The following is a 24293-nucleotide window of genomic DNA, read 5'->3' on the forward strand; positions in this document are numbered from 1 at the left end:
GTCAAAGAATAATCAAAAACGTTTCTAGCAGATGATAGGTTTTGGCTCTACACAAGAACTATGCAAACCTTTTTTTTTTTTTTTGGTGTTTTACTGCAGTTGGCATCTGGAATGTTGCATTACTGCATTCAAGGAAGAAGAAGTACAAACAGACTTTTATGTAATTTCATTGTAGGAAAACTTAGCAAGTGAATAGAACATGATTTTAACATTAACATTAACTTGTGAACCTGCACCTCACTGAAGCCCACAAACCAAGTCTTAACTCTGAAAAAGCCCTTAATGTCCTCACTTTATGTGGTTTATACATTTTTGGTCTTATCAAAGACATTCATACATGTTCACACAGACACACACACAAGACTAATTCCTTAAGTCACTTGTCCTTTTTGTCCTCCACCTGTGGGTGGGTCTGAGTTGTGGATCCATGAAGTGTCAGCAGTCCACACAGAGTGAGACTGATGCCCAGCCACCATAAAGTCGCATGGGTCTCTCCAAAAATCACCCTCCCCAGTGCAGCCTGGACACAAACCAAAGAGGGTTGGGTAAAATGGAGGCACAGCATGACTCAGAGTACATGGACATAACTGGGGGATCGGAAGACAGCTTACCGAGGAGATGAAGTTAGCAGCGGTGGTCGTGACTGTAGCTCTGGCTGAGGAGGAGCAGTGACGGAGAGCCTTAGAGAAGAAGGTCCACATGACAGCATTGCAGGTGAACAGCAGCGCTCCACACAGCAGCCGCAGGGGGATGTGGAGCTGTAAACAAGTCAAAGGGGGAAAGTGTTTACTTTGACTGACATCTACTTTTGAGTATTTTCTTTTGTTTATAAATGGACAACATACACTGTTTACGTCAGTATCTTTAGAGCCCTTTATTTGTTTCCAGAATTGATTCAATTACTGCCTCCTGCTGGACTTTATCATGCCTTACAGTTAGTTTATGTTCTAGTTCCAATCAATCATTTAAAAAAAAAAAAAGAAAAACACACAAAAATCTTTTTTTTAATTTATATTTTGCTTTAGAGACTACAATTGAATGACAGCCAGGACACTTCCTCATGTTTTTACCACTCAAGAGGGATCTTTAGCATGTGTCTTGTGACACAAGGAGACACTTTAGTGCACTTTGTACATTAGGACACCTGAGGGGGGCGATTGCCCCTGTCCCCCCACCCTTGTGTACACCACTGGATTTGTCCTATGTGCAAAGTTTACTTTAATGCAGGATGAGTTGGAAGAAAAATTGGAAGTATATCTTACCCACTCACAGTCGGTCCTTCCTCTGTTGGTTTCAGTCCAGCTGTCCACCGTTAACTCGCACATTTCTCTCAGATAATCTGCACCGAGAGATAGTTTGGCAGACAACGAGGCGACGGCGCTCAGAAAGCCAGCTAATAACGCGTAAAAAGACCCGGAGAACATACCTCATAACAACGTTATGTCACATGCAAATGTAATGAGGTGTATCTTTTAAATGTTAACATTTTAAAGTTAGCCACGCAGCTACAACCCCAGGCTTTCGGGTTATTTAAAGACGCGTATCATGCATATACTTTACAAAATCATGATTAAATCCATTTCTCTTCCGTAAACACCACTGCTTCCGTCTCACAATCACAACGAAGCAACTCCAGGAGTCACGTGACACATTCGTGACGGCGCATCATGATGACGTATGATAATTTTTAGCTAATCGTGCTAACTTCAACCTGACTTAGGCCCTAGTTTTTGTTATAAAACCAGTTGTCAACGCACTTTCACTTCACACAACTGTCCCCTCAACAATAACAGACATGTTGTTGAATCAATACGAGGACTGGATGCAAAAACGCATAAACATTTTATCACATATTTAGCATAATTAAAATGCTAAACAGAGCAGTAGCAACGTTTTTAAAAATAAAAACGCAGCCAAGAAATTAAAACAAATTATATTAAGCATTACATTGGAAGATATTAGTTATGTCTTGAAGGGTAAACAAGAAATAAATTAACAAAACATATTGACATGCCAGAAAGTAACCCTGGGAGGGAAGTGTTTTTTGTTTGATTTATTCATTAATTTTGTACACCCTTGCTTGTTACTTATGTTTTTCTTGTCTTGTATGTTGAGTATACATTTGTATTGAAAACATTGTTGAAAAAAGAGCATAATTATCAAACTAACAATCATTTAAAAATTAAAAATAGTAAATAGAACAAAAAGTAAAAGATAAAGTGGAACCTAAATAAGCAGACCAGGTCAATGTTTGCGTAATGGAGTTGAAGGGATAAAAAAAATTTACTGAATAGATACATTTAATGAATTTAAGTGGATAATTGCTTGCTTGACAAATGTATTCATACATGTAAAATAGCAACATTTTACAGTTTAATTTAGCATATTATGTTGATATCCCATTTGCCTTCGTGGTCTACAGATGAATTTTAGTGTAAAGAAAAGCACAAATAAACTCATGTGTTGTTCAAAATCAAACCTGAACTGCACACTTTTTAACAATTAAATTAACTTTTTAAAAAATCAGTATCAAATCCAGTATACGCTGACCACATAGGAGCAAAGTAGTAGTATTTAGGAAGCTAAAATATATCAGAACATGTTATTTATTTAAAATATCCTCAAAGAAAGTATTAACTGTTGCAGCAAATTAGGACATTGACTGGAATGTGGTGAAGCTGTTTTTTCACGACAATAGTACAATAAATAAAAAGACAGGTGTTAATTGAACCCTTTATTCAAAAAAGGCATGTTTCATTCGCACACCTGCATCGAGTTCATTACAATTGATGGAGGAAAACCTCAAAAAATCAACACAAAATAAAATCTTTGCACTTCATGATAGGACGCTGCCCTCACTTAAGTCATCGCAGCCTCCACTGTCCATGTAATAAATACACTCACCGACTTTCCCCCAGAGTTGAGCGCTGGGGGGAAAAAAAAGTAATTTGTTTTTCTTTCTTTCTTTCTTTCTTTTAAGGCTGAAATGCTGTCCTCACAGTCTGGATTGTCTTGTGGTGGTATTCTTCAGACTTAAGCTCACAACAGAATCGCGCAGGAACGATATGTTTATAATATCTTTAAGAAACAAAAAATAAGGCAGGACGAGTAACCGAGAAGTTTGTTTAGGAGAAGAAACTCTGAAGATGTTGTACGACGGGGACACAAATGAAAGAGAAAATGCTGCCAATTAGTAAAGGTAACTTTATGTCCACCTTCTGTATGTCTCTCATGATGCCTCCTGTGAAATGACATGCAGTGCTGTTTTTTAATTAAATACAAAAAGAACTGAAAGATGACATATTTTATCAGATGAGCCTCTTTTCTTTAAAGTGGTTAAATTTAGTTTAGTCATCTACATACGTATAAGTACCTCACACAACCCCAACTCAGAAATCCCAAACTAACCCTTAAATGTTATACCCACTGCGATTCAGTGGTGGCGAAGGCTCTCTGTGGTTCATCATGTACAAATGTCCCAGACAACGATGACATCATTCTAGTTTTACTACACTTTGGCTGGTACTTTCATCAGCAACTGGAAACGCAGTCGTCAAGCAATTACGTGTTCAGTCAGGGCTGAAAACAGACCAGCTCATTAAGTCATATTTACTATATATCATTTGGCGATGTGTGGGATATATAGTTTTAATAATATAAATGACAGGGTATTTTAGCTACTTCTGCTCTGATTCTACTTTAAAATAATTTTGCGAGTCCTCCAACTGAACTCCTATACATACTCATAACATACAAACTTACTGGAAGTCATTTAACCGAGGCTAAAATCTAAAGTGAGTGTACTCAACATGTTATTGTTTGTGAGTGAGCACCCGCAGCCTGTAGACTGAGTGGAAGACAACACAGGGAAAGTGTTTGTTTTTCTGTGAACATCATCATGTGGGGTTTCCTTCACTAACTAACTATTTAATTTATAAGGTCGTTTAAAGCCCGTTTTAACAACAGCTCATCGTTCCTGCTTTGGTAAGAGCTTGTTTAAGCAACCACAGAGAGACACAGACGGCAAAAAACTGCACCAAACAGGAATTATACTTTAAAAGCTGGGGTTAGAAGTACATTTCTGCACTTTACCTTTAGCCTCCGTTTACAACGTTAGGTAAACTGCCCCATGATGGGAGACTTCAGAGGGAAAGGGTGTGGATCACTTATCAGCTGCACGTACACGGCCCGTTGTGGAAAAGACGCCATTCCAGCATCGGCAATAACTGCCTACACTGTACAGCAACCTCAAAAGTCTAAAATAGAGTCAGGAGAGTAAATGAAATAATTATGTGTCAATAAGGACGGAGCATTTCACGAGATGACTGCAGATCATCAGTCACATATCACACGCATGTGTCCGTGTTAAGGCCCATACAAACTCCAGGCCAGAACTAACTGTACCGGCCTTTAATCTGGGCAGAGTTGAGCACAGAGAGCCTCCATCCCAAAAATGTTACTATTTAATAACAATGTGGGGATGACACTCACCATGTTTAAACTATTTTTTTTCTGCCTACTGCAGCTTTAAGTAGTCTATATAGTCTACTTTTAAATTAGCATGTGCCATCATCGCAGCGGTACGAGGTTGGCTTCTCCTTAACGGCACAGACCGTGTACGCACACATGCAAACTCCTGTTGGTTAATGGATTCTAAGGAGAAAGCAAAAGAAAACACAATAAAAACTGATGTGAGTGGATTCATGTTTTCAGCCGAGTTCAAACTGAGGAAGCGGTGGGTGGGTTAATGTTAGAACGACAACAACAAGGGGGAAGAAACCATTTCAGGCCCCCCCTTCCCCTCTTTAAAAACAAAACCACCCTTTTTCTCAGTGTGAGCAGGTCTAAGGGGTCACGGTGCTTGGTTTGTGACATGGTTCGACAGTGCTGTGTTTTCTGTATGTGTGTGTGTGTGTGAATGATGCATAGAGCAGTCCCACACCCAGGACATCTTATCCCACCCCCTCCGTCTGTCAACCCATCACTCGCTGCACGTTCAAGTACAAAAAAAAGAAAAGCAGGTCTAAGGTCACAGCTCCTCAGGTTAAAAACCAGTGCAGAATCTCGCACGAGCCGACATCCCCTGCTTTCCGCCTGCTTCACCCCAGTTATTCGGCCCAGAGGTTAGCTGGGGTTTGACATGTTCTCCGGGATGACAGGAGTCTAGAGAGGCCCCGGTGTTTCTCATTCATCTTGATTGGGTGATTTGCTTGTTGCTGCATGTTTATATTCGTTTTTCTTATTTTTCTTATTTTTTTTTTCTATTTTTTTTTTTTTACTGAAAGTACTGTACGATTTTGTTTCCACTCTACCGTCCACACTGTGTCTCAGTTGTTGTTGGTGGGCTTTCTATAAAGACTTCTTGGTCTGTTTCTTGCCCTTCTTGAGGGACAGCTTGTTCCTGATGTATCCACGCTTCCTCTTGGCCGTCTGCAGAGGGAAAATAGACGAGACATATACATGATTATTATTAATAATAATGATAATAATAATAATAATGAGACGCAAAAAGCACATACAGATGGAAACGAAATGAGCACCCAGCTCTCACACACAGTGGAACATGCAGATGAGCAGAACATGACCTGGACTTCTGATGAGACGGGAGGAGTGAGCGCAGCCTACCTTTTTGGAGGTGTACTTCTGCTTACTGGAGTCAGTACTCCGCAGCTTCTGCTCCACACGGTCTCTGTTTTCCAGCTTTTTGACCTTATAAATCCTGACCAACCAGTGCTCCGATGTGAAGGCTTCCTCCAGATGCTTCAGCTTTATGTCCTTGTTGCCAATCTCAGCGTTACGAGTGCGGTCAAAGCCTGGTGGTGTCCTGAAGTCCAACTAGACGGAGATGGAAAGAGGGTGATTCTTTCGTCATTACTTCTGTGTTATAATAAGTGTGTTGTTGTTGTTGTAATATTAATAATTTATATTATTATTAATAATGATAATAATAATAATAATAATAATAATAATAATAATAATATTAATAATAATATATATGACTTTACCTGCATCTCTCCAAAGCGGTAGTAAGACATTTTGTACATAAGGCAGTTGAGCAGGGTGGGCGAGCCAGCTTTGTCCACTCTGAACTCACCCTGCGGGGTAAAGTAGTCACTTTCCTGGGTGGACAGAAAAGATAAGGAAATGGGTGAGGGGGGAAAAACACTTCAAGTGACAAACTATGAAACTATGGTCTAATATTTCATTTTGCAGCCAAACCTGAGACCTCTGTGTAGGAAAAAAAGGCCAATAGAGGGCACTAGAGCATCACCTCATTATTCCTCACATAAGAATAATCGCAGAAATATGTTTTCACATTATATTTATTATTTAAAGATGATTTTAGGTTAAGAGTCTTGCCCAGGGACACATGGACATGTGGAGCCTGGGACTGAACAACCTGTCACAAGTTGTGGAGTAAAATCTACAACATAAATTAGATTAAAAATGTTCTACATTTTCTGAAATACTCGCTGATAATGCATTTTCCCACCCCGAGGCACAAAAATCCCCCCGCCCCGACTGTCATTATAAGTTGATTTATGAGCATTTGCTTCTCTTTAATCTACACACTGCCAACACAGCAGGGAGCAGCAAAGCCTCCCATTAGCTGAGAACACAAATTTGCTTCATCAAAAACATTTTAAAAGAAGATTATGCTCAGCGTTGCAGGGCTGCTGTCAAAGGGAATGTCTCTGTTCTTTACATGTCAGCTGTGCTCACACAGATGAATTCCACACTGTAGGCAGCTTCCGTCACTTTATTTTCTCATGTTCTCACCCTGATGTCCCTGGGGTGCTCTCCCTCTGCGATGCGCACCATCCACAGGAACTTGTTGATGTCATCGCCCGAGTAGCCAATCACACCGCCAAAGATGATCAGGACGTAGTCGACATCCAGTGACCTCATGATTTCATACGCTGCAGTCTCGTTGGATGACATAGCTTTGCCCACCTGCATACAAACACATGGCAGGTCATTGCACCTTATGTGCCCTTATCTGTGGCTGCACATGCTTTAATCTTTTCATAAGATATGAAGTGCTGACAGAGGAAAGTTCTGGAAAGTGACCAACACTTGATTTTACAGCAGATAGTAATATTATGAGATAAAAGATTTTCCAATATAGATTTTTTTCCATGTGCCAATTGGCACTCATTGATGAATGGAAAATTTGGCTGAAAACCATGTGCAGTGCAGTGTTGTGTTACAGCCTCATGGTGGTGCAATAGACCAAGTCAAAAATAACCTGATAGTGTTCCATTCCTCGTCATAAAAGTGATTTCACAATAGAATTACCTGAGGTGAATAAACCATCTGCGCGTGTAAAATGGGTGTAGCGCTCTTTTAATCAAAGGTTATATTTGCAGCGCCTGTTCAAAGCGTGCTCGTCGGTTGGAGCCTGATTGCTTGACACAATAGTTTGTGGAGTTAATATAAATTGATTTTCATATAGAATGTTATTATTTTTGTTATCGCTCATCGCAAAAAACCTCGCATTTGCCACCGCACCTCTGGGTGTCGTTTCTTATCTTGGAGAAAAACGAAATGATTGCCTCATTTATGTTTAGATGGGAGGTCAGATGTCGGCAGCAGCGGCGGTGGCGGCTCTCACCAGTGCTATGTGACTGTTGTTCCACGTGTTGTTGTCCACAAGCGTGGTTCTGTTTGCCATGCCCGCTATCTGGTAGCCATAGTCCCACCACGACATGACCCTGGCGTGCTCATCGGTGTTCTGCCTCAGCCAATAGTAGGCCTCTCTGAAGTCATCCAGGATGTTACGGGAGCTGGAAGATAAAAGTTAAAGATGGGTAAGGTCACACATGCATATCTACAGAGTTTCTGATGTTCTTCCTCAACTATGTGTTAAGGCAGAGGTATATTAGTAGGTAGAGAAGGTCTTTTTCTAACCAACAGGTCAGGATCCCCAGCTCATGTAGTCTCCTGTAGATCATTTACTACTTATTTGGTATGAAGAGTATTAAGTGACAGAGATAAAGTGACAGAGAATTAACTAATCACTTCTGACAATTTTAGATAAAATAAATTGGTTTTAAGGCTTTTTTTTAATTAATGTTAAACCATGTAGACCATGGGTGTTGAACTCAAATGACCTGACGGCCTAATAAGCGTCAAGTCTGGTAAAAAAAAAAAAAAATACTGTTCAGTAGCAGATGGAGAATAGGAACCTTAAAATTATAGCACACTATACCATTATGACATCGCAATAAAGATATTCATCATAATATTTCACAATAAAAACATATTTATGCTGCAAAATAAGTCTATTATTGTCAGAAACTGAGAAATAAATCTGAAATTAAGTGAATAACATGGACAACTGGAGTTAAAACACCAAAGAAGCTTTCAAATATGTAATTTCATGTACAATGTGATACATTTAATAATTACAACCAAATGTCTTCTTACTATAATAAAAAATGTTGCTCATAAATATATTTAGTATCATATTCTGTCCATAATCTATCACCTGGATAGCATCACTGTTCATGCCTGTACACTGATAAAAGCAGTTTTATGTGACACGTCGTGTGATAATCTCACCCGTCATGGTTGTAAGATGCCAGCACTACGCTGGGGCTGGAGTAGGCGTTGCTGGTGACCCACGTGCAGTGGACGGCGAACATCATGAGCAGCATCAGCATCAGCATGGTGACTATGGACTTGATGTTGGGGCCCAGGCCCTCCTCAGCCTTCTCCTGCTCTGTAACGTGTTTACGCACCTTACCAGCCTGTAGGGGGCAGCACAGTGAAACTTGAGTCAGGTTCACGTTGCACGTCTTTTGGAGTGACATGGAGAATGATGTGTAAAAACCAGGCTTTCTTTATCCCGTTTTTATGTCTACTGGTCTCCTGCTGAGATTTAATTGCACGAGTGCTGAACTGAATCAGTGTCACGTTTCAATGAAGCTTACTGTGAGGGGCTCATTACCGCCTCGCAGGTCAGTGTAGGACATGGTTAATGTTGAGAGGTGAGACCTTTTCTCAGCATCAATAAGGGGGGTTTGATGTAGGAATGGCTCTGGGGGGCCCACTTACTTGTTATTTTTTGGGGACCCAGAAGTCAACACTACCAAATTAAGGGGGTTTGGATGTAGCGGTGGTGAGCTGCATATTAGGGGGCTTTATGGTTGTCATTTCTCTGGGGGCCCTAAGTATTTGCCTGGTATGTCTGTCCTGTCTTTGCACCTCTGCATTCTTCTCTCTGATGAATAGCTATTGTATTACTGTCTGGGTTTCAGGCACCATCACCTTATCCTGGTCTGTGATTGTTTAGTTTTTACTTGGCTCGAGTCTTTCTCAGTCTCTGATCAAATGAAATAAGAGTTTGGCCATGTCTTTGAATACTTCACACTTCACCAGGCCAAAATTGTGTGGTGTAAATCAGACACTGCTGTTAACTACAACACGACACTACAAACGTGTGGTTGAACTGATAAAAGTTAATGTTGTATTAGACTATTTCTTGTTGCACATAAACAGCCTTTGATAGAGTAGTCCTATTGAATGCGAACAACAAATATACTATTGTTTGGTGTCCCTGTCTAACAGTATTTTCAATTTCAGCATTTACACTATAAAATGTTTTCTTTGAGACTAATGTCAGTTTCTGCTACAAAAAGAAATCACCAAAAACAACACTTATGCTCAAAAACACTGCAGCAAAGTTAAACGACACGACTGACGACCTTGTCGTAAAGGTTGCTGGCGTTCTTTCGGTCGTCCTCGTCGCTGCTGTCCTCTGCAGGGGGACTCTGTCGCTTCATGTCGTCTCCCAAGTAGTGCTCAAAGACGCTGGAGAAGGCCACCGCGGACAGCATGCACACCACCGGGGTCAGAGTGAGCATCAGACGCACCATCACGCCGGCAAAATACACAGCACTTATGGCATACAGGGCCACTGGTGTAAAGAAAGCACAGACAGAGAAACAGGGAGGTTAGAGGTGAGCAGGATGTTATAAAGCACTCCTAATGAGAGTAATTCAATTCTACATTTAGCCAATTTCCTTTCATTTAACACTGCCGACTCATATTATCGGTCCAGAGTCTCACCACAGCTGATGTCAGCCAGCGAAATGAAATACATCCATGCTTTCCTTTGAAGCATCAGAGACTTTGGCTGAGTTGAGAGTACAACTCAGGTGAGAACAGGGTCAGAACACCAAACGTGTCAGTGTGTTTTCAGCTGAACTCGCATCAAAGACTCTCCGATGAGGAGTCAACGTGTGCAGAGAAAAGACGGAAAAATAAAATCTCTGGTGTGAGGAAACACACAGACAGGGTTCAATCAGCCAAAAGAGGAGCTGCAGAGGACTGAACTTTATGTTGGCAAGCCATTACTGGTTCATTTTAGCTCAGTGCAGATATATTGTATTGATACACTTACTCTATGGCTGCTTTATTAAAAAGGTCCAGTGTGTGGGATCTACCAGCAGAAATGTAATATATATACACTGTGTATGTGTGTATATAAATATATATATATATATATATATATATATATATATATATATATATATATATACATATACACATACATATATACATACATATACATATATATATATTTATATATACATATACACATACACATATATATATATTTATATTTATATATACATATACACATACACACACATATACATATATATATATACATAAACAACATAAATGACAATATTTAAGGCATAAGTCATACACACTGGTCCTTTATGTGAATCTCGCATAATATTTGAACTTCGAAAAGCTCCAGACAATCAGATGAATCACATGTGACCAAGACATATCGGCATCTGGAGGAACATAGCTGTGAAACTCTACCAGCAGCCATTTCCTCACCCATAACAATTTCTCTTAGCTTCGTCTCTGTGTCGTTTTTTGAACACCTCCGTCTACGTCATTTGCGCGATTCATCAGAAAACTAGAAGCTGGTGCCCGAACTGCTTCATTTTCTACAATTAATTTTCATGAGCAAAATGGAAAAGTTCAAGATTCTCATTTTACTGCGGTCGTCTGAATGTTAAGTCTTACGTTTACAACTAGCAATATACGGTTATTGTAAAACGTGAGGTCAAAAGAGGGATCTAACACGACAGAGAGGCGGTTATTATTTTACCGTCTAATCATTGCTGTACTCCATTCTTTTTATTTTTCAGCCATAATCACAGGAAATGACAATATCGGGGCAATAAATTGTGCTCAGAGATCACATCAAGTACTGTACAAATGTCAGTGCCTCCATAACCTGTCTGTCTTTGTCTTGCTCCGGGATCATTTTTACAATCTAAATTCTCCTGCGGTGACATTTTGAAATTCTACACTGTTGCTTTAGATGCAATGATAAAAACATAAATTCAAGTGGGACTGTTGTGCACTGCAGGAACGGCAAATTACAAAAACATTACTCAACAGACATTGTTTTTAACAACATACAGAATGTTGTGTTAAAGGTAATTGAGTATATTTACCTAAAGAATATACATAGGGTAAAAGAAACAAGGTTTCCTACAGAGAACACCCTCCATCAGTGATGATGACACTGAATCACGACAAAATATACTGGGTGAGAGAATGTAACTTGTATAAGCCTTCTAATTGAGATACTGAAATGTACTCTATACTCTATTGGTACAATCAGAGACAACAGATGGGTTATTATACAGTTATGTCCACCACCAAATGCACTTTTTGACTTTGTGCTTTTAATATCAGCAATAATACTAATATAGGAACAACTCTGGTGTCTAATTTACATATTTTAAGTTTGCCTTATGGGGGAAAAAAAGGGGTTTTCTACTCTCTCTTTTTTTGGGCTGAATATTCTCTGGTTACAGACCCAGGGTTGCCATTTGAATTCTTCCGAATGGGTCAAGGGCTGAGGGGCCCCTGAGCAAGGTGCCTAACCCCCACTGCTCCTGTGGCCGGTTTGTGTGTTCACCAGTGGTGTGTAACAAAGTAAAATGCTCCATAACGGATTGGTGTGTGCAAATATATAACTCCAAGAAATCCCAAGAAGGATAATTTTTCAAAAATACTACCCCTATTCTAGTAACACCAAATTGGTGAAGTATTCCTTTAAGTGGCACGATTTACAAGCTCGTTTTAAGAATTCTAGCCAAGTAAAATGTCTTACCCTTCTGGCAGATTTTTCAAAGACACTTCAAATCAAATCAATCAATTTGTTTGAATTTGACTTATTTCTAATGTGCTGTTTTTGCAATGACACCCAGAAAACTGGGTCCAGACATTGTCGAGTGTTTGTCGTCCTCATATGACAAATGCAGGGGAGTGAGATGCATTCACAACAGCAAGAGACTCTCTGGATTCATCCATGCAAGTGTCAAGGCAACCGCCCGGTGAGTTAATACTAAGGAGAGTTTCTCCTGCTGCTTTCTCACACAAGCTCACTTGGATTTTATCCAGAGATCATCTTCAGGTGTTAGCTGTAGGCAACTGCAAATCTGCGAACCTAATGAAGACGATTATGACCCGAGTGACAGCGAACCTTCAGAGACTTACTATAATCTGGTGATAAGACGAGAGAGCTGTCAGGAAAACCTACAGAGAAAGTCCTGAGTGACTTTTGTGGACATTTGCATTCACACCCACACACAGGAGAATGTCTGTACTTCACTGCAAGTCTGAGAGCAGACTAAAAGACAGATTCAACAATTCTATACAGTAAATTGAGTTACCCTTGGAAATAAAGCACATCTAATTCCTTAACCATATATCGGTGTTACTACCCCTCACATTTTGACTCACTGACGACTAATGTCGCTTACCAAACACCCGTTCATCGTTGATGTTCTTGATGCAGAACCAGAGACCTGCTGGGAAGGTACAGACGAGGATGTGAAGGTCAAAGAAGAAGGACACCCAGGTGGTCGGCTGGTGCTCAGACACCGACGCTATTATGGGAATGTGGATCTTAGCATAGCTGTGGATCCAAAAAACAAGAAAAGAAAGAAAAACAGGCAGGAGTGAGATACTCAGGCAAATAATTCTTTCCCTTTCATCTCCTCTTTCACAGCTTTATGATTATATTGATCATAACACCACACAGACTGCTCACTTATCAACTACACATTCACATATAGTCGTCTACGTCTAGTCTTTATAGTTCAGTCAGCCACTATACATCGTAACAGAATGAAACAACAGTTGCAAGGTCGACTTCTGTAGGAATTCATGAATGTGGAGGTCATGCAGGTCACGGAGCAAAGGATAGCTCCAGATAGGGCTCCAGATCTTTTTGAGTGTCTTTCTCAATAAAACCGTTTATGTTCTGGTTTCCTTGCTCTATATAACAAAGAAATCATTAAAACTGAATCATTTTTGGTTGGTGGACAAAACGAGACATTTGAGAACACAATCATTTCCAGTTCCACCACTGAATCCAATTAATCTACAGTGTTTCCCAGATACTCTCACTGGTGAACTGATGAAATGGCCTACCCACTCATGAATGTATTCAATAGTGATATTTGTTTCATCAAATACATGCCTATTAAATTAAAAATCATATTTTTTTTCTTCTTCTGAGTTTCTGCTGCTTCTTCTTAAGTAAAACATTTACTTTCCTTCAATTATTTCACATTTGCAAGTTGCAATTGGACATTCTGTTCACAGTTTGACTCATATTCAGAATATAAACATGGATACTCTGGCTGTCAGCTCCATTGATGACAGACTTTCTCTGTGGCAGCTCTGTGTGCGCATTCAATCTGAAGACTTTGCCGTGGCCAGGTAATTATATTTCATTGTAATTCATTCTGAGTGTTTGTTGTTTCTTTCCAATAAACAAACTGTCTCAGGTGTCCTTGTATCATTTTCCATTTTGAATAGGCTTTATCATTTATGAAGTGATGTTTGACTGGGTTAATGTTTACTGAAATCTACATAAAACACGTAAGCAAACTGTGGCGTGATCAAAGCATATCGTCTTGTCTTTGTTTTCTATGATGCTGGCACCACTTTTTAAAAAAAACAAACAACATAAATGACAATATTTAGACGACAGCGTGAAGCTGAGGAAGAAGCCAGTGGTGGATCCCGCTGTGAAATCCACTGTCAATCACAACAAGGCTAAAGCAAAACTTGCTTTATCACCTGTTAAGGCTGAGAATGGGACCACAATTTATCACTGGGGCACTTCACCAGTGATGTGGTTGTGCCTTATCTGGAGCCAGTTCTTTACTTTTTTCACTGCCAAAGAACTGATTCCACACTGGCACCAACTATTTTGTTGGTCATGAAGTGAAAACTGCTCCCTTAACTCCCTTCTTCAGGTTCTACGATTTCCTCCCCCAGCAGATTTGGGGATTAGGTAAATTGGACACTTCAAATTGATTGTAGGTGTGATTGTGGGAGTGAATGTTTTTTTGTCTCTACGTGGCCCTGTGACGGACTGGCGACGTGTCCAGGGTGTACCACACTTTTCGCCCCACGTTAGCTGGGATTGGCCCCCCTGCGACCCTCATGTGGAGGATAACGCAAGAAATTGAGCTGGGCTCGACATTTTCTACAGCCAGTAAGCAGCAGGTGAGGACACATTTAAAATGGACATGGAAAAAGTGCATTAAAAAATAATGAAAGAAGTAGCAATAAAGTTAATTTGGTCATACATGTCCTTCAGGTGCACAGTAGTAGCTGTAACTATTTTTTAAATCAAAGTGCATAAAATCCAAAAGTTGAACAATATTAGCATTTGTTTCTCTTTGAAATAAGCATGTATCACACGACCCACAAACATCTCAAAGCGCCTTTAACAGAATACGAAGAACCATCAATGCTATCAAACCTAGTCGGTTATGGTCCCCATGTGGCCCACGGGCCTCCATTTGAATACACTGGCGGTCAAGGATGAGTGTGTGCGCTCAGTATCTATGGAGCAGAATTCTCCGTGTACACGTTCACTATCTGCGGCACTGAAAAGTGTTTCATTAATGATCACGTCCTAACCCAGTGTTGCCTAATGTGTCCAGATTTTGTTCAATAATAATGATGACATTATTTTTTGAACAGATCTTGTTCAAAGCAAATGTGTCTCGCTGTGAACACGTATTCAGAACGGGGAGGACCAAGATAAAATCAAGTTTGGCTGATGTCAGTTATCTTGGGTACAATTACCCCATTCATTTAATTGCAGTACAGCAAAAATTCAGCTTCCTTAAAAAATTAAAGAGAGAGAGGGAGAGAGGTCAAAAGTCAGGGAACATTGAAGTAAGTAGGAAAGTCAGACTTTTAGACTCTGTGCTCCATATGTGCTGAGATAGTATTAGGGTTTAACAGCTGATGCTGCAGTCTGGCAGTCCTGGACATGATCTATTTAGAATTTTATGACGGAACTGAGTGACTCACTGCCTGACCATAAAAATATTTTGCGTCCCTAAAGAGAGGTGAAGCTACAGCATTAGGTTTGAGTTATCTGGCTCAATGTTGAAGCCCATCAGCCGAACACCGAAGATGAATCTGACTTTGGGGGCAACGGCCAATATTTTAGGACTTCTGGTGCAGACAATGGATGTCCTAGTCAAGGCGAGCTGTGTCTCAACTCAGCGGGCCGCCATCTTTGGAGAAAGTAGTCGACAAAAGTGGTCAGACACGTAGATCCTGTTTGAACCAAGATGGCCTGAACTATCTGGCAATTTCCTGACTGTGTTGCTGCTGCTGCCGTCTGGAGCTGTTTACTAACAGCACGTAATGACAGATATGAAGTTATAGTTCCGTTTGTATTTAATAACAGAGTGTGAGCTTCTCAGTTAAGCTGATGATTATAAACCGGGCCTCCTCTTTTGTTCTACTCACATACTGTTGTTCACCTTGTGGGCAAACATGATTGATCGAACACAGTCAAACTACAAGTGGAAGCCTCCTATTTGATCTAATGGAAATGTGGACTCCATGCAAAATTGACCAAATCTCCCAACTCTAGATTTTTAGGGTCAATGTGCTACTGTAATGAATTTAAAATGCAATTATTTGTTGGGTACAAAAGTACAACAACATCATGACTTACCCAGTGTCCCACAGGGAGTAGAAGCGCCCACTCCATGGAGCGATGTACCCTAAGGGTGAAACACACAAAGTATACATTAAAACAAAACACTTGTCTAATGATCATGGACCAATGTCAATGCGCACACACACAGTTTTGGCTGTCTGTGATCAATGGAAGGTGTAACTGGCACAAACATTCCTTCTGCCTGCATGTATGAATCTTTCCTGTCCTCCCAGCTCTGCAGCACACTGCCTATATTTAGACAGATTATATATGGATTATAGATATTTGCTGTCATACGACTGGTTGGTTCTATTCATAAGCAGCTATCGCTTTAAATGGGAGCATTAAATGGTTGTTGGGTTTTAAATAACGCTTCTTATTACCATGAGCAACTTGTGTGTCCTACTGACAATTGCTGTGTTTCGTGTGTGTGTGTGTGTGGAAGTCTGTTTCTCCTCCATACATCACCCATGTTGTCCACAAGCTATTAAAATACATCTGTGAGCCGCACTGATGCACTGGGTGGCATTTTTACAATCGATACGAGCTCTGTACTTTATTTGCTGCTGGACATAATGAGACATGCAAGGGCAACAAATGTGTATTAATCCACAGCTGAAAGATGTGGATTAAGACATGACATTTGCACCATTCACAACACTTTGAGTAACCTTTTTTTGTTGTGTTCACAAAAACATCCAGGTCAGTGTTTTCCTCTGCAGTGTATATATACTCTGTAAGGCAACTGGACTTGGCTGAGTGCATGTCTGAAAGCAGCTTTTGAAAGCAGCTGCTCAGCCAACCCCAATTTTTTTCCCACAAAAGTAAAGAAAAAGTAAACCAACCTGTGTATGTGAGATAGATGACAGAGAGGAAAACCACTCCAGCAGCCAGAGAGACTCCCAGGAAGAACAGAGTCTGGAACTCCTGCCTGGTCAGTCGGTTTTTCAGGTACTGAAGGAAGGCGTAGACCTGAAGCAGCACGAACACACCTGCAGAGATGCACAACACGGGTCAGTGAAGTAATTCCTTGTTTAAAATGACTGTGGAGTGACATAGCAGAAATGTAGAATTACATAATAGAAGTGTTTTTCAAGGGACTGCAAAAAGAAAAGACACGAACAAACCAAACCCCCGGCTGAGGGGTCACTGACCTGCTGCCGCCATGTGTTCGCTGGTTCTGATTGGCTGAAAGCCCACAAAAGGGATCTGCATGGAAAGGACCAAACCGATGATGTAGAAGGTGCTATAGGCTGTAGGGAGGAAATAAAGAAAAACAGTTACACAGAGTCCACTGTACAATGACTCTGTGTCAATCAATATATCGCAAGACAATCAGATATCGTGTCCGTCTAACTGAAGAAAACAAAACGTCCGTGAAGTAGTCGAATAGTAAGATAAGATAGTCCTTTATTTGTACCGCAGTGGGGAAATTTACAATGTTACAGCAGCAAAGACAGTAAAGATAATTTAAAAAAAAGTAGGAAAAAACCTAGAAAAGATGTTTAAGGGAAAAATGCTAGAAAGTAGCGGGAGCTGCTGCAACAGGCTGCCACACAGGAGGCGCCATCTAGAGCAGCATGTGTCAGGCAGGTTCTCTCTCAGTTAAAACATGGGAACGCCATTCAAAAACAGATGTCTAGCTATTTCACTTAAGATTCACCTTGTAAAAAAGTTTGCCAGTTTAAGTGTAAACAACTGCAGGATCATTTTCGCCACTTTAGTTTTTAGCCAGACAGCTTTTTCTAACAGGAAACTGAAGTTTGTGTCACTTTGAAGACAAATGGTGCAAGAGAGTGAGCAGTTTAAACAGAAAATCTGATTTTGAAAGTTTCAAAACCTTAACCATCTATAATTTATCATCAAAGACCAATGTTTAGGCTGAACTAGACAACATTCCAGCTTAACATTCCTTCACTTTAACTGTTAAGGTGATACAATACATATTAGAGGACCAGTATATCAAATCAATAATGTTTTTGTATTTCAAATACAAGACTTCCTTTTACCATGTTTTTCAACGTAAAGTAAAGTGGTTTTCAAAGTAAAATGCTGACTCAATTTAGAGGCAGCTATTTTCCTCGAATAATGCTTCATTCTAATGTTAATCCAAACTTTGGATTGTAGCGGAGTTTATACGAGCAGAAGCACGGCTGCCCCCCACATGGGTGCACATATATTAGTTTGACGCCATGGACTTGGAAATAAAATAAATAAATAAATAAATAAATAAAAAAACATTAGAAGACAAGCACCTGAGGGCAATTGCATTAAAAATGCAGTGGCTTGGCGCAAGTACTGTGCCAGCAGAAACAATGAACAGCAACATGATTTTCAAAAATTGATAGAACAATTAAAACACAGCCAACGAGTGAGTGTGTGAATGAGTGAGTGAATGAGTGATGTCTGTGCTCAGCAGGATTTGAACTCAGCACCTTCTGCTTTTAAGACTGCAGTGCTCGCCCGGCCAAGCAAACACACCCTGCACAAAAAGCAATCTCAAGTTTACGCTTTGGAGGAGAGGTGTAATTACCCATGAAGTGGAGCTTTCAGCTGTGTTAGCAGGAGAAGTTGAGCGTGAGAATATATTGTTTGGTAAGAACGGAAGGCCATAAAATGAAAAGAGAATCTACAAGTTAAAAACAAAAGTGGGCAAGTTAATGAAGAACAATGTCGTGATTTTGCTTTTGTCAAAGAGAAAAAAAAAGGACATATAAGCAGCACAATGTGCTAAAGTTCAGTCCTCACTGAGAACCATGATGAAAAAGGACAATTGATATTACATGGTGATTTAAAACGAGACTCGGCAAATGTGGAAAATTGTCTGTATTTTTGATATAGCACTTTTCTGGTCTTGATGCTGCTTCACACTACAGTTTAGTCATCTGCTTTGAAAATAGTCAAAGAAGAAATTTAATCCCTTCCCCTAAAGACTCTTTATGTGCGAGAAAAGCGACCGTTGTCAACCGAGGAGTGTCCAACACGATTTCATTTTATATTTTTTGAATAACTTTACATTACATTAAACCATTCAGCAGATTTTCTCAAGTGATGTTAACCCTTCGAACACAGAGCATTTAGGCTGCTTCTTTCCATTACTATGTTCAAACGTATACACAGAGGCTATAAGAATGTGCAATATAGAGTGATTATATGCTTTTTTTTCCAGCACAACCTACAAAACACTACATGTATATAAACACACCAGAGGAAAAAAAAAGTACTCACTTTTCTTTTTTAAACCGAAATTTGGAAATATGTCACAGTTCAAGTTTGCTCGGCTCATTTTAATGAACAAAAATAAAATAAAAATGGTCTCTTTTGTGACACGTTCACACATTTTGTTAAGCTTGAAGATGTGACCTATAACACAAACCATCAGGATGTCCATATAAGGAGTTGTCTATTATTCTCACGGCAGTTTACCATGGGTGCGCCTGTGCACTAAGGATTGAGGTTACAACGCAATGGGAAACGCTCAACTGAAATGCAATCGGTGACATTCATCAGGAGGAGAAGTAAGTGCTAGGTTCAAGAGCAAACAGGCAGAAAAAGCAAGTGTAAGCAAGTGACAAGTTAGTGTTCATTTAGTAGTGTTAGCGATGGAGACTTCGCGGGTTTCTGCATTCGGGACCTTGATCCACTGTCGGAGAACCACAGATGAGAACAATCTGGACTGAGCTCGTCTTGTGTGCAGGGATGACAGAGCGAGATTCTTTAGAGGAACTCAGGAGGTCATAAATGATGAGTGAATTCATGTGGATAATGTACTCCTTAACTATAAACCACTTTGAGAAATAAAAATTAAAAACAATACCGGTGATATTATCATTTTAAAATCCAAGCATACAACATCAATGAGGTCTTTCTCATATATGGACAGTATAAAATACACATGGATTAAATTAAAGAGAAATCTGCAGTGACAGATGTCATGATAGAGCACTCAGGTTACACAGTAATCAATATTTTAAGCTTGTGAGAAGACTGTAAGTTGAAGTCTCATGACTATAACCAAGGATATGCAGTACCTGCTCAACGTGTGCCTGTGCTTGCATTTCTTATCCAAACATCAAAGTTGACAATACAACTGTCAATGTCAAACAGACGTTCCTTGAATTTACAAATAGACGAACATATCAACGTCAAAAAAATATAAATAATCTGTCAGTATATTCCATCTGAAAGTCTGTGACACTTGATTCCATCAGTACATACAAAAATCGTTGAAGAACTTGAATATCTTTTCTCTTTTTTTTAAAAAAAAAAAGAAATGCACTGATTTTCTATTACACTGATGCACACTGGGCTCCATATCACAGCAAAAGGTACGCATCGGAGAGCACGGTGAGCTACGACAGCTCTGAACTAACTCAATTACTGGGTCGCTGCAGGCAGACTGAACAGAAAGAGAGAGAGAGAAAGCAACACAGGAGGAGGAGGAGGGCCAGAACAGGATGAAGTTGGTTAGAAGACCAAAGCAGGATGATGACAAAGTCAGCTTGATGCTGATTTAATATTTTTTTCCCCCTCAATAATCCTATTGCAGGATGTAGAACACAAGTCATTCTGTGTCACGTCCCCCGTCTCTGCTTTCAATCTCTGTCCGTGTCCTCAGTGCGAGCTCTGGTCCACGCCATATTTCACAGCTTCATCGCAAACTTAATCTCATCTCGCCGGTGGTATCTCCAACCGGGGCTGAATCGTTTTTAAATCAAAATGAAATGCAATTCTCAAATGTTCTCAAGCTGTAACTCTATGCCATTTAAAAAACAAAAGAAAAAAAAGTAATATATACACGTTGGAAAGGATTTATATTTTTCTTATCGTTGCATTACATAATTAAATAAGAATTAATATTAAAAGTATTGTGATGGATGTCGTGCGGTAAAGCTCGATCGCGCTTTAAATCGTAACACAGCGACATCTAACAGAAACTTGACTTAATGTCACAGATCAAATTAAAAGCATCTGACAGAAAAATTAAAACAAGACATTAATCAAGATCTGTGATGACAGTGCATCGAGATGAAGTCTTTGATTTAAAAAAAAGAAAAGCTCTAATCTTTTTCTGTCTTTTTGCTTGCTGCTCGTATTTCCACTCTCTGTCTTCTTACTTTTATCACGTCTCCCTTCTGCTCTTCTCTGGGGGATTCGCACAAACCTCATATCTACCTCATTACAGCCACAACATCAATGATAATGGCTATTATTAATCATCAGTGGCAGCATTTATATGGCGGAGAAATGACAAAGCGTAACAAGCTACTCTGTGTCATGTTCCTAAATCAATGTTCACAGCTTTGAGCTTTGTGCTTTTAGAGAAATCCACTGCTGTTCCTTGTGTGCCGACTCCTCAGTTAACTGAACCCCTTTATGTTTATGTTTGTTTTTCCTGGATGTTACACAATACTCGACAAAAATAAACGTGTTATGCAAGGTTAAATAACATGAGCCTCTTTATGTAAGTCTGTATTCAAGTGATAGTCCAGGGTTTTTCATTAATGTGTTTATATGAGGTACTGGCACGTCCAGTAATTTGGGAAAAGTGGTAGGGGAGGGAATCACATGGTACCTTATAATACCAATAATATCATGATACAACGATTCTGTCATAATCAATATAGCGATACATCACGATATCTGTCTAATTCAAGAAAAAGCATCCGTGAAAAGTGCAGGATTTCTCTTTCTATTCTATTCTATTCACATAGAGAACAAATAACAATAAAATCTATGTATTGAACGTGGATGAGGCATCTTTTAACGTAGCTTTCTCCACCATTATCCCACTGTAAACTCCCTCTTCTTCAGCCAGGCAACTCCCACCCAAGATTCTCTCATTCATTTGAGCAGCGCCACCACAAGGCGACACAAAGTAACGACGCCTGGTGATTGAAACTGGCAGGGACTGTTTAGTTCAGAGCGCCCTAATTTCATAATAAAAATCGATAATTGCCCAGCGTTGATTATCGTATTGCACGAGGGCGACGACATATCATCAAATCGATATTTTGACAAATATCACACATTAATCCTTTTAAATATGTGTTTTTGAATGAAAATGAGAATAATGATAATTAAAAATTACCATTCCATCTGATATCGCGAATCATAACGCAATCGCATTTCCTGTCAAAATAAATGCAATAGGATATTAATTCAAAATCGTTCAGCCCTATACCAGACAAATATTTTTTTTTTTTTAGGTTTCCCTGGGTTGTGTAGTGTTTTTCAGTTTGTGTGTGTGTGTGTTTGCTGGAGCTCACCTATGTAGACTCTGCGACTGAAGCGCTGCATGAGCAGCAGGACAAACACATGAAGTGGAATAAGGTTGATGATGAAAACGTAACCGCCCCAAGCTGAAACCTGTGAAGCACAAGACGATATAGTTCCATATTTAATGGGAGGAAAAATCCACACTTTCATAGTTATGCTAAATAACAGATAAATAACAGACCCACACCAAAAAGACATACATAATAATTTACTGCATCTTCACGTGACGGGATTTGAATCATTACTGTATCTGTGTAATGTAATGCAGTAACGCCAGGAGATAATGAGAAAATGACTGAGGAATAGCAATATCTGCACGGCCCGTCTGAGAGCTGTAGCACGATGATTGCCCTTCAGGTTCTGTTGTTGATTCCAAAACTGTAAAAAAGGAGGCAGACGCATGCTCAGATGAGCAGAAAAACACGTGCATCTCTTGACCAGATTTGCCCTCTTCGCCTCCAACTGTCATGTAACTGCCAGGCAGCGAGCTTCTGCGAGGCCAGAGGAGTCACAGTGTGCAGGAGTCGTTTTAATGATTCATCACAGTTGAAGTGAATGATCCATCAATCCTCCAGCAGATCTGTCTCTGTCGGGTGAAAATGGCTTCCAGTGTTGCAAGTGCGAGTCTTTTGGAGACAGGACGTGACAAGCAAGTTCCTGTGCTTCTATGATAGAGGAAAAAAATTTGTCTTTTTTTCCCCCTCCTTCTAGTTACAGTTCAGGGACTAATTTCTCTCTGAAATTAAGATATTCCTTTGAATTTGAGGGGGGAAAGTTCAGTCAAACCTTAAAAACCATTTTGAGTTCAAAAAATACAGTCTAGAAGTGCATCAGACTGTCTGAAGTAATCATTGCATCGTACAGCAGAACCTTGAATCCATCGGAAAAATAAGACATTGACATTATGAGCCCCACCCGAGTAAGGTGGAGGAGGTGTCACAGCCAGACAGAGCAATGATTAATCAATAATGTTGTCATGTTTTTGTGTACGTGTATGGGCAGGAAGGAATATTCCAATATCTTTGAAGGAACAGCGTGTCACCAAACATTCATTTGAATATGATTTTTGGAAAAAGTGACAGCGACATCAGAATCCATTTGTTAGCATGCTCTGTTACGGAGCACTGTTGCATCTCAATTAGATGGTTCTTGATTTGAACAACGGACTTCATATGAAGAGAGATGTCATGACAGCTTACGAAAGCGAAGCCAAATGGTTTATAATCACTCTGGTCCAGTATAGATCATAAGATAGGGTGATGGCATAAATGTATCAGCCATTTTTCAGTCACTATTTTGCTCATATAATGATCAGCCTTGATGAAATTTCCTCTCTATTAATAGTTAATGTCAGTTGTGTGTCTCATGCAAATACCATTGGCAGCAATATTATTTCTGCCAGCGTGACTGTGAGCTTCCACTGTCCACTGCTCTCCTCACAGCTTTACCATGGGTTAAAGCTGAGCTCCACGGTGCATCATTTGCATCATTTTCAAACAAATAAATGAATAGCAAAATTTTCCATGACTTTACACCAAGTGGTGGTAAAGTTAATTTACACGTGCATTATCTGAGTTTATAAGAGTAATCACAGTTTGATTTATCACTGTTGAAATCCATAGTCATTTTTGTTGTATGGTCGGCGATCTTTTTTTTTTCTTTTTCCAATTACTAAAATGGTAACACTGAGGGTAATGGGCTTCTGAGGGAAAGACACACAAGACCAGTTTCAATAAGTACTATTCTGTTTTTCCCCCAAAAAATCTATTTTCATAATCTTACAGTGATGAAGCGCTTCTCCTCTTGTTGAATATCTTTGACCGAACTTCATCTCACTCTCCGATATTTTTTTTGTCAAGATGGAGCTAATTTACCGAGTCAAGAAAAGTCATCAATTTCCCCTGATGCGCCCCAAAATGAATCAAGCTGCCAGTGATGACTGATTTCATATTCTGAGATGCTGGATAAATACGGACTCACATTTGTG

At 39.8% G+C, this 24293-nt stretch overlaps 2 protein-coding genes across 3 annotated transcripts in view; both read right to left on the reverse strand.

Annotated features, from left to right (window-relative positions):
• Window positions 1–143: 143 nt before the first annotated feature.
• LOC122774837 (transmembrane protein 42-like) lies at window positions 144–1642 on the reverse strand. The gene is made up of 3 exons (XM_044034382.1): window positions 1263–1642; window positions 612–758; window positions 144–520 (listed from the first exon to the last, which is right to left on the reverse strand). The coding sequence occupies exons 1-3, from the start codon at window positions 1422–1424 to the stop codon at window positions 377–379; spliced, it is 453 nt and encodes a 150-aa protein (XP_043890317.1). The 5' UTR covers window positions 1425–1642; the 3' UTR covers window positions 144–376.
• Window positions 1643–2721: 1079 nt separating this feature from the next.
• LOC122774833 (dolichyl-diphosphooligosaccharide--protein glycosyltransferase subunit STT3B-like) overlaps window positions 2722–24293 on the reverse strand; it is a 59623-nt gene continuing 38051 nt past the window's right edge. The window contains exons 5-16 of one of the 2 annotated variants that reach the window (XM_044034378.1): window positions 22297–22396; window positions 17182–17280; window positions 16873–17019; window positions 16043–16091; window positions 12807–12961; window positions 9711–9922; window positions 8566–8753; window positions 7616–7787; window positions 6781–6954; window positions 6006–6119; window positions 5626–5835; window positions 2722–5430 (exon numbers count right to left, since the gene is read on the reverse strand). In XM_044034378.1, the coding sequence (XP_043890313.1) occupies window positions 5350–5430; window positions 5626–5835; window positions 6006–6119; window positions 6781–6954; window positions 7616–7787; window positions 8566–8753; window positions 9711–9922; window positions 12807–12961; window positions 16043–16091; window positions 16873–17019; window positions 17182–17280; window positions 22297–22396 (1701 nt within the window). In that variant the 3' untranslated portion in view covers window positions 2722–5349. Of the gene's footprint in view, window positions 5434–5625; window positions 5836–6005; window positions 6120–6780; window positions 6955–7615; window positions 7788–8565; window positions 8754–9710; window positions 9923–12806; window positions 12962–16042; window positions 16092–16872; window positions 17020–17181; window positions 17281–22296; window positions 22397–24293 lie in introns of both variants that reach the window. The other variant, XM_044034377.1, reaches the window with a different exon arrangement.

This window comes from Solea senegalensis, linkage group LG9 (assembly GCF_019176455.1).
Source record: "Solea senegalensis isolate Sse05_10M linkage group LG9, IFAPA_SoseM_1, whole genome shotgun sequence".
Classification (NCBI taxonomy): domain Eukaryota; kingdom Metazoa; phylum Chordata; class Actinopteri; order Pleuronectiformes; family Soleidae; genus Solea; species Solea senegalensis.

Excerpts from the sequence above, each read along its gene's own strand:
- LOC122774837 (XM_044034382.1), bottom strand. The coding sequence starts at position 1,424 with ATGTTCTCCGGGTCTTTTTACGCGTTATTAGCTGGCTTTCTGAGCGCC. Across the intron at positions 759-1,262 it reads GAAGGACCGACTGTGAGTGG|CTCCACATCCCCCTGCGGCT; the intron begins GTAAGATATACT and ends ACTTGTTTACAG. Across the intron at positions 521-611 it reads CTGCTAACTTCATCTCCTCG|GCTGCACTGGGGAGGGTGAT; the intron begins GTAAGCTGTCTT and ends GTTTGTGTCCAG.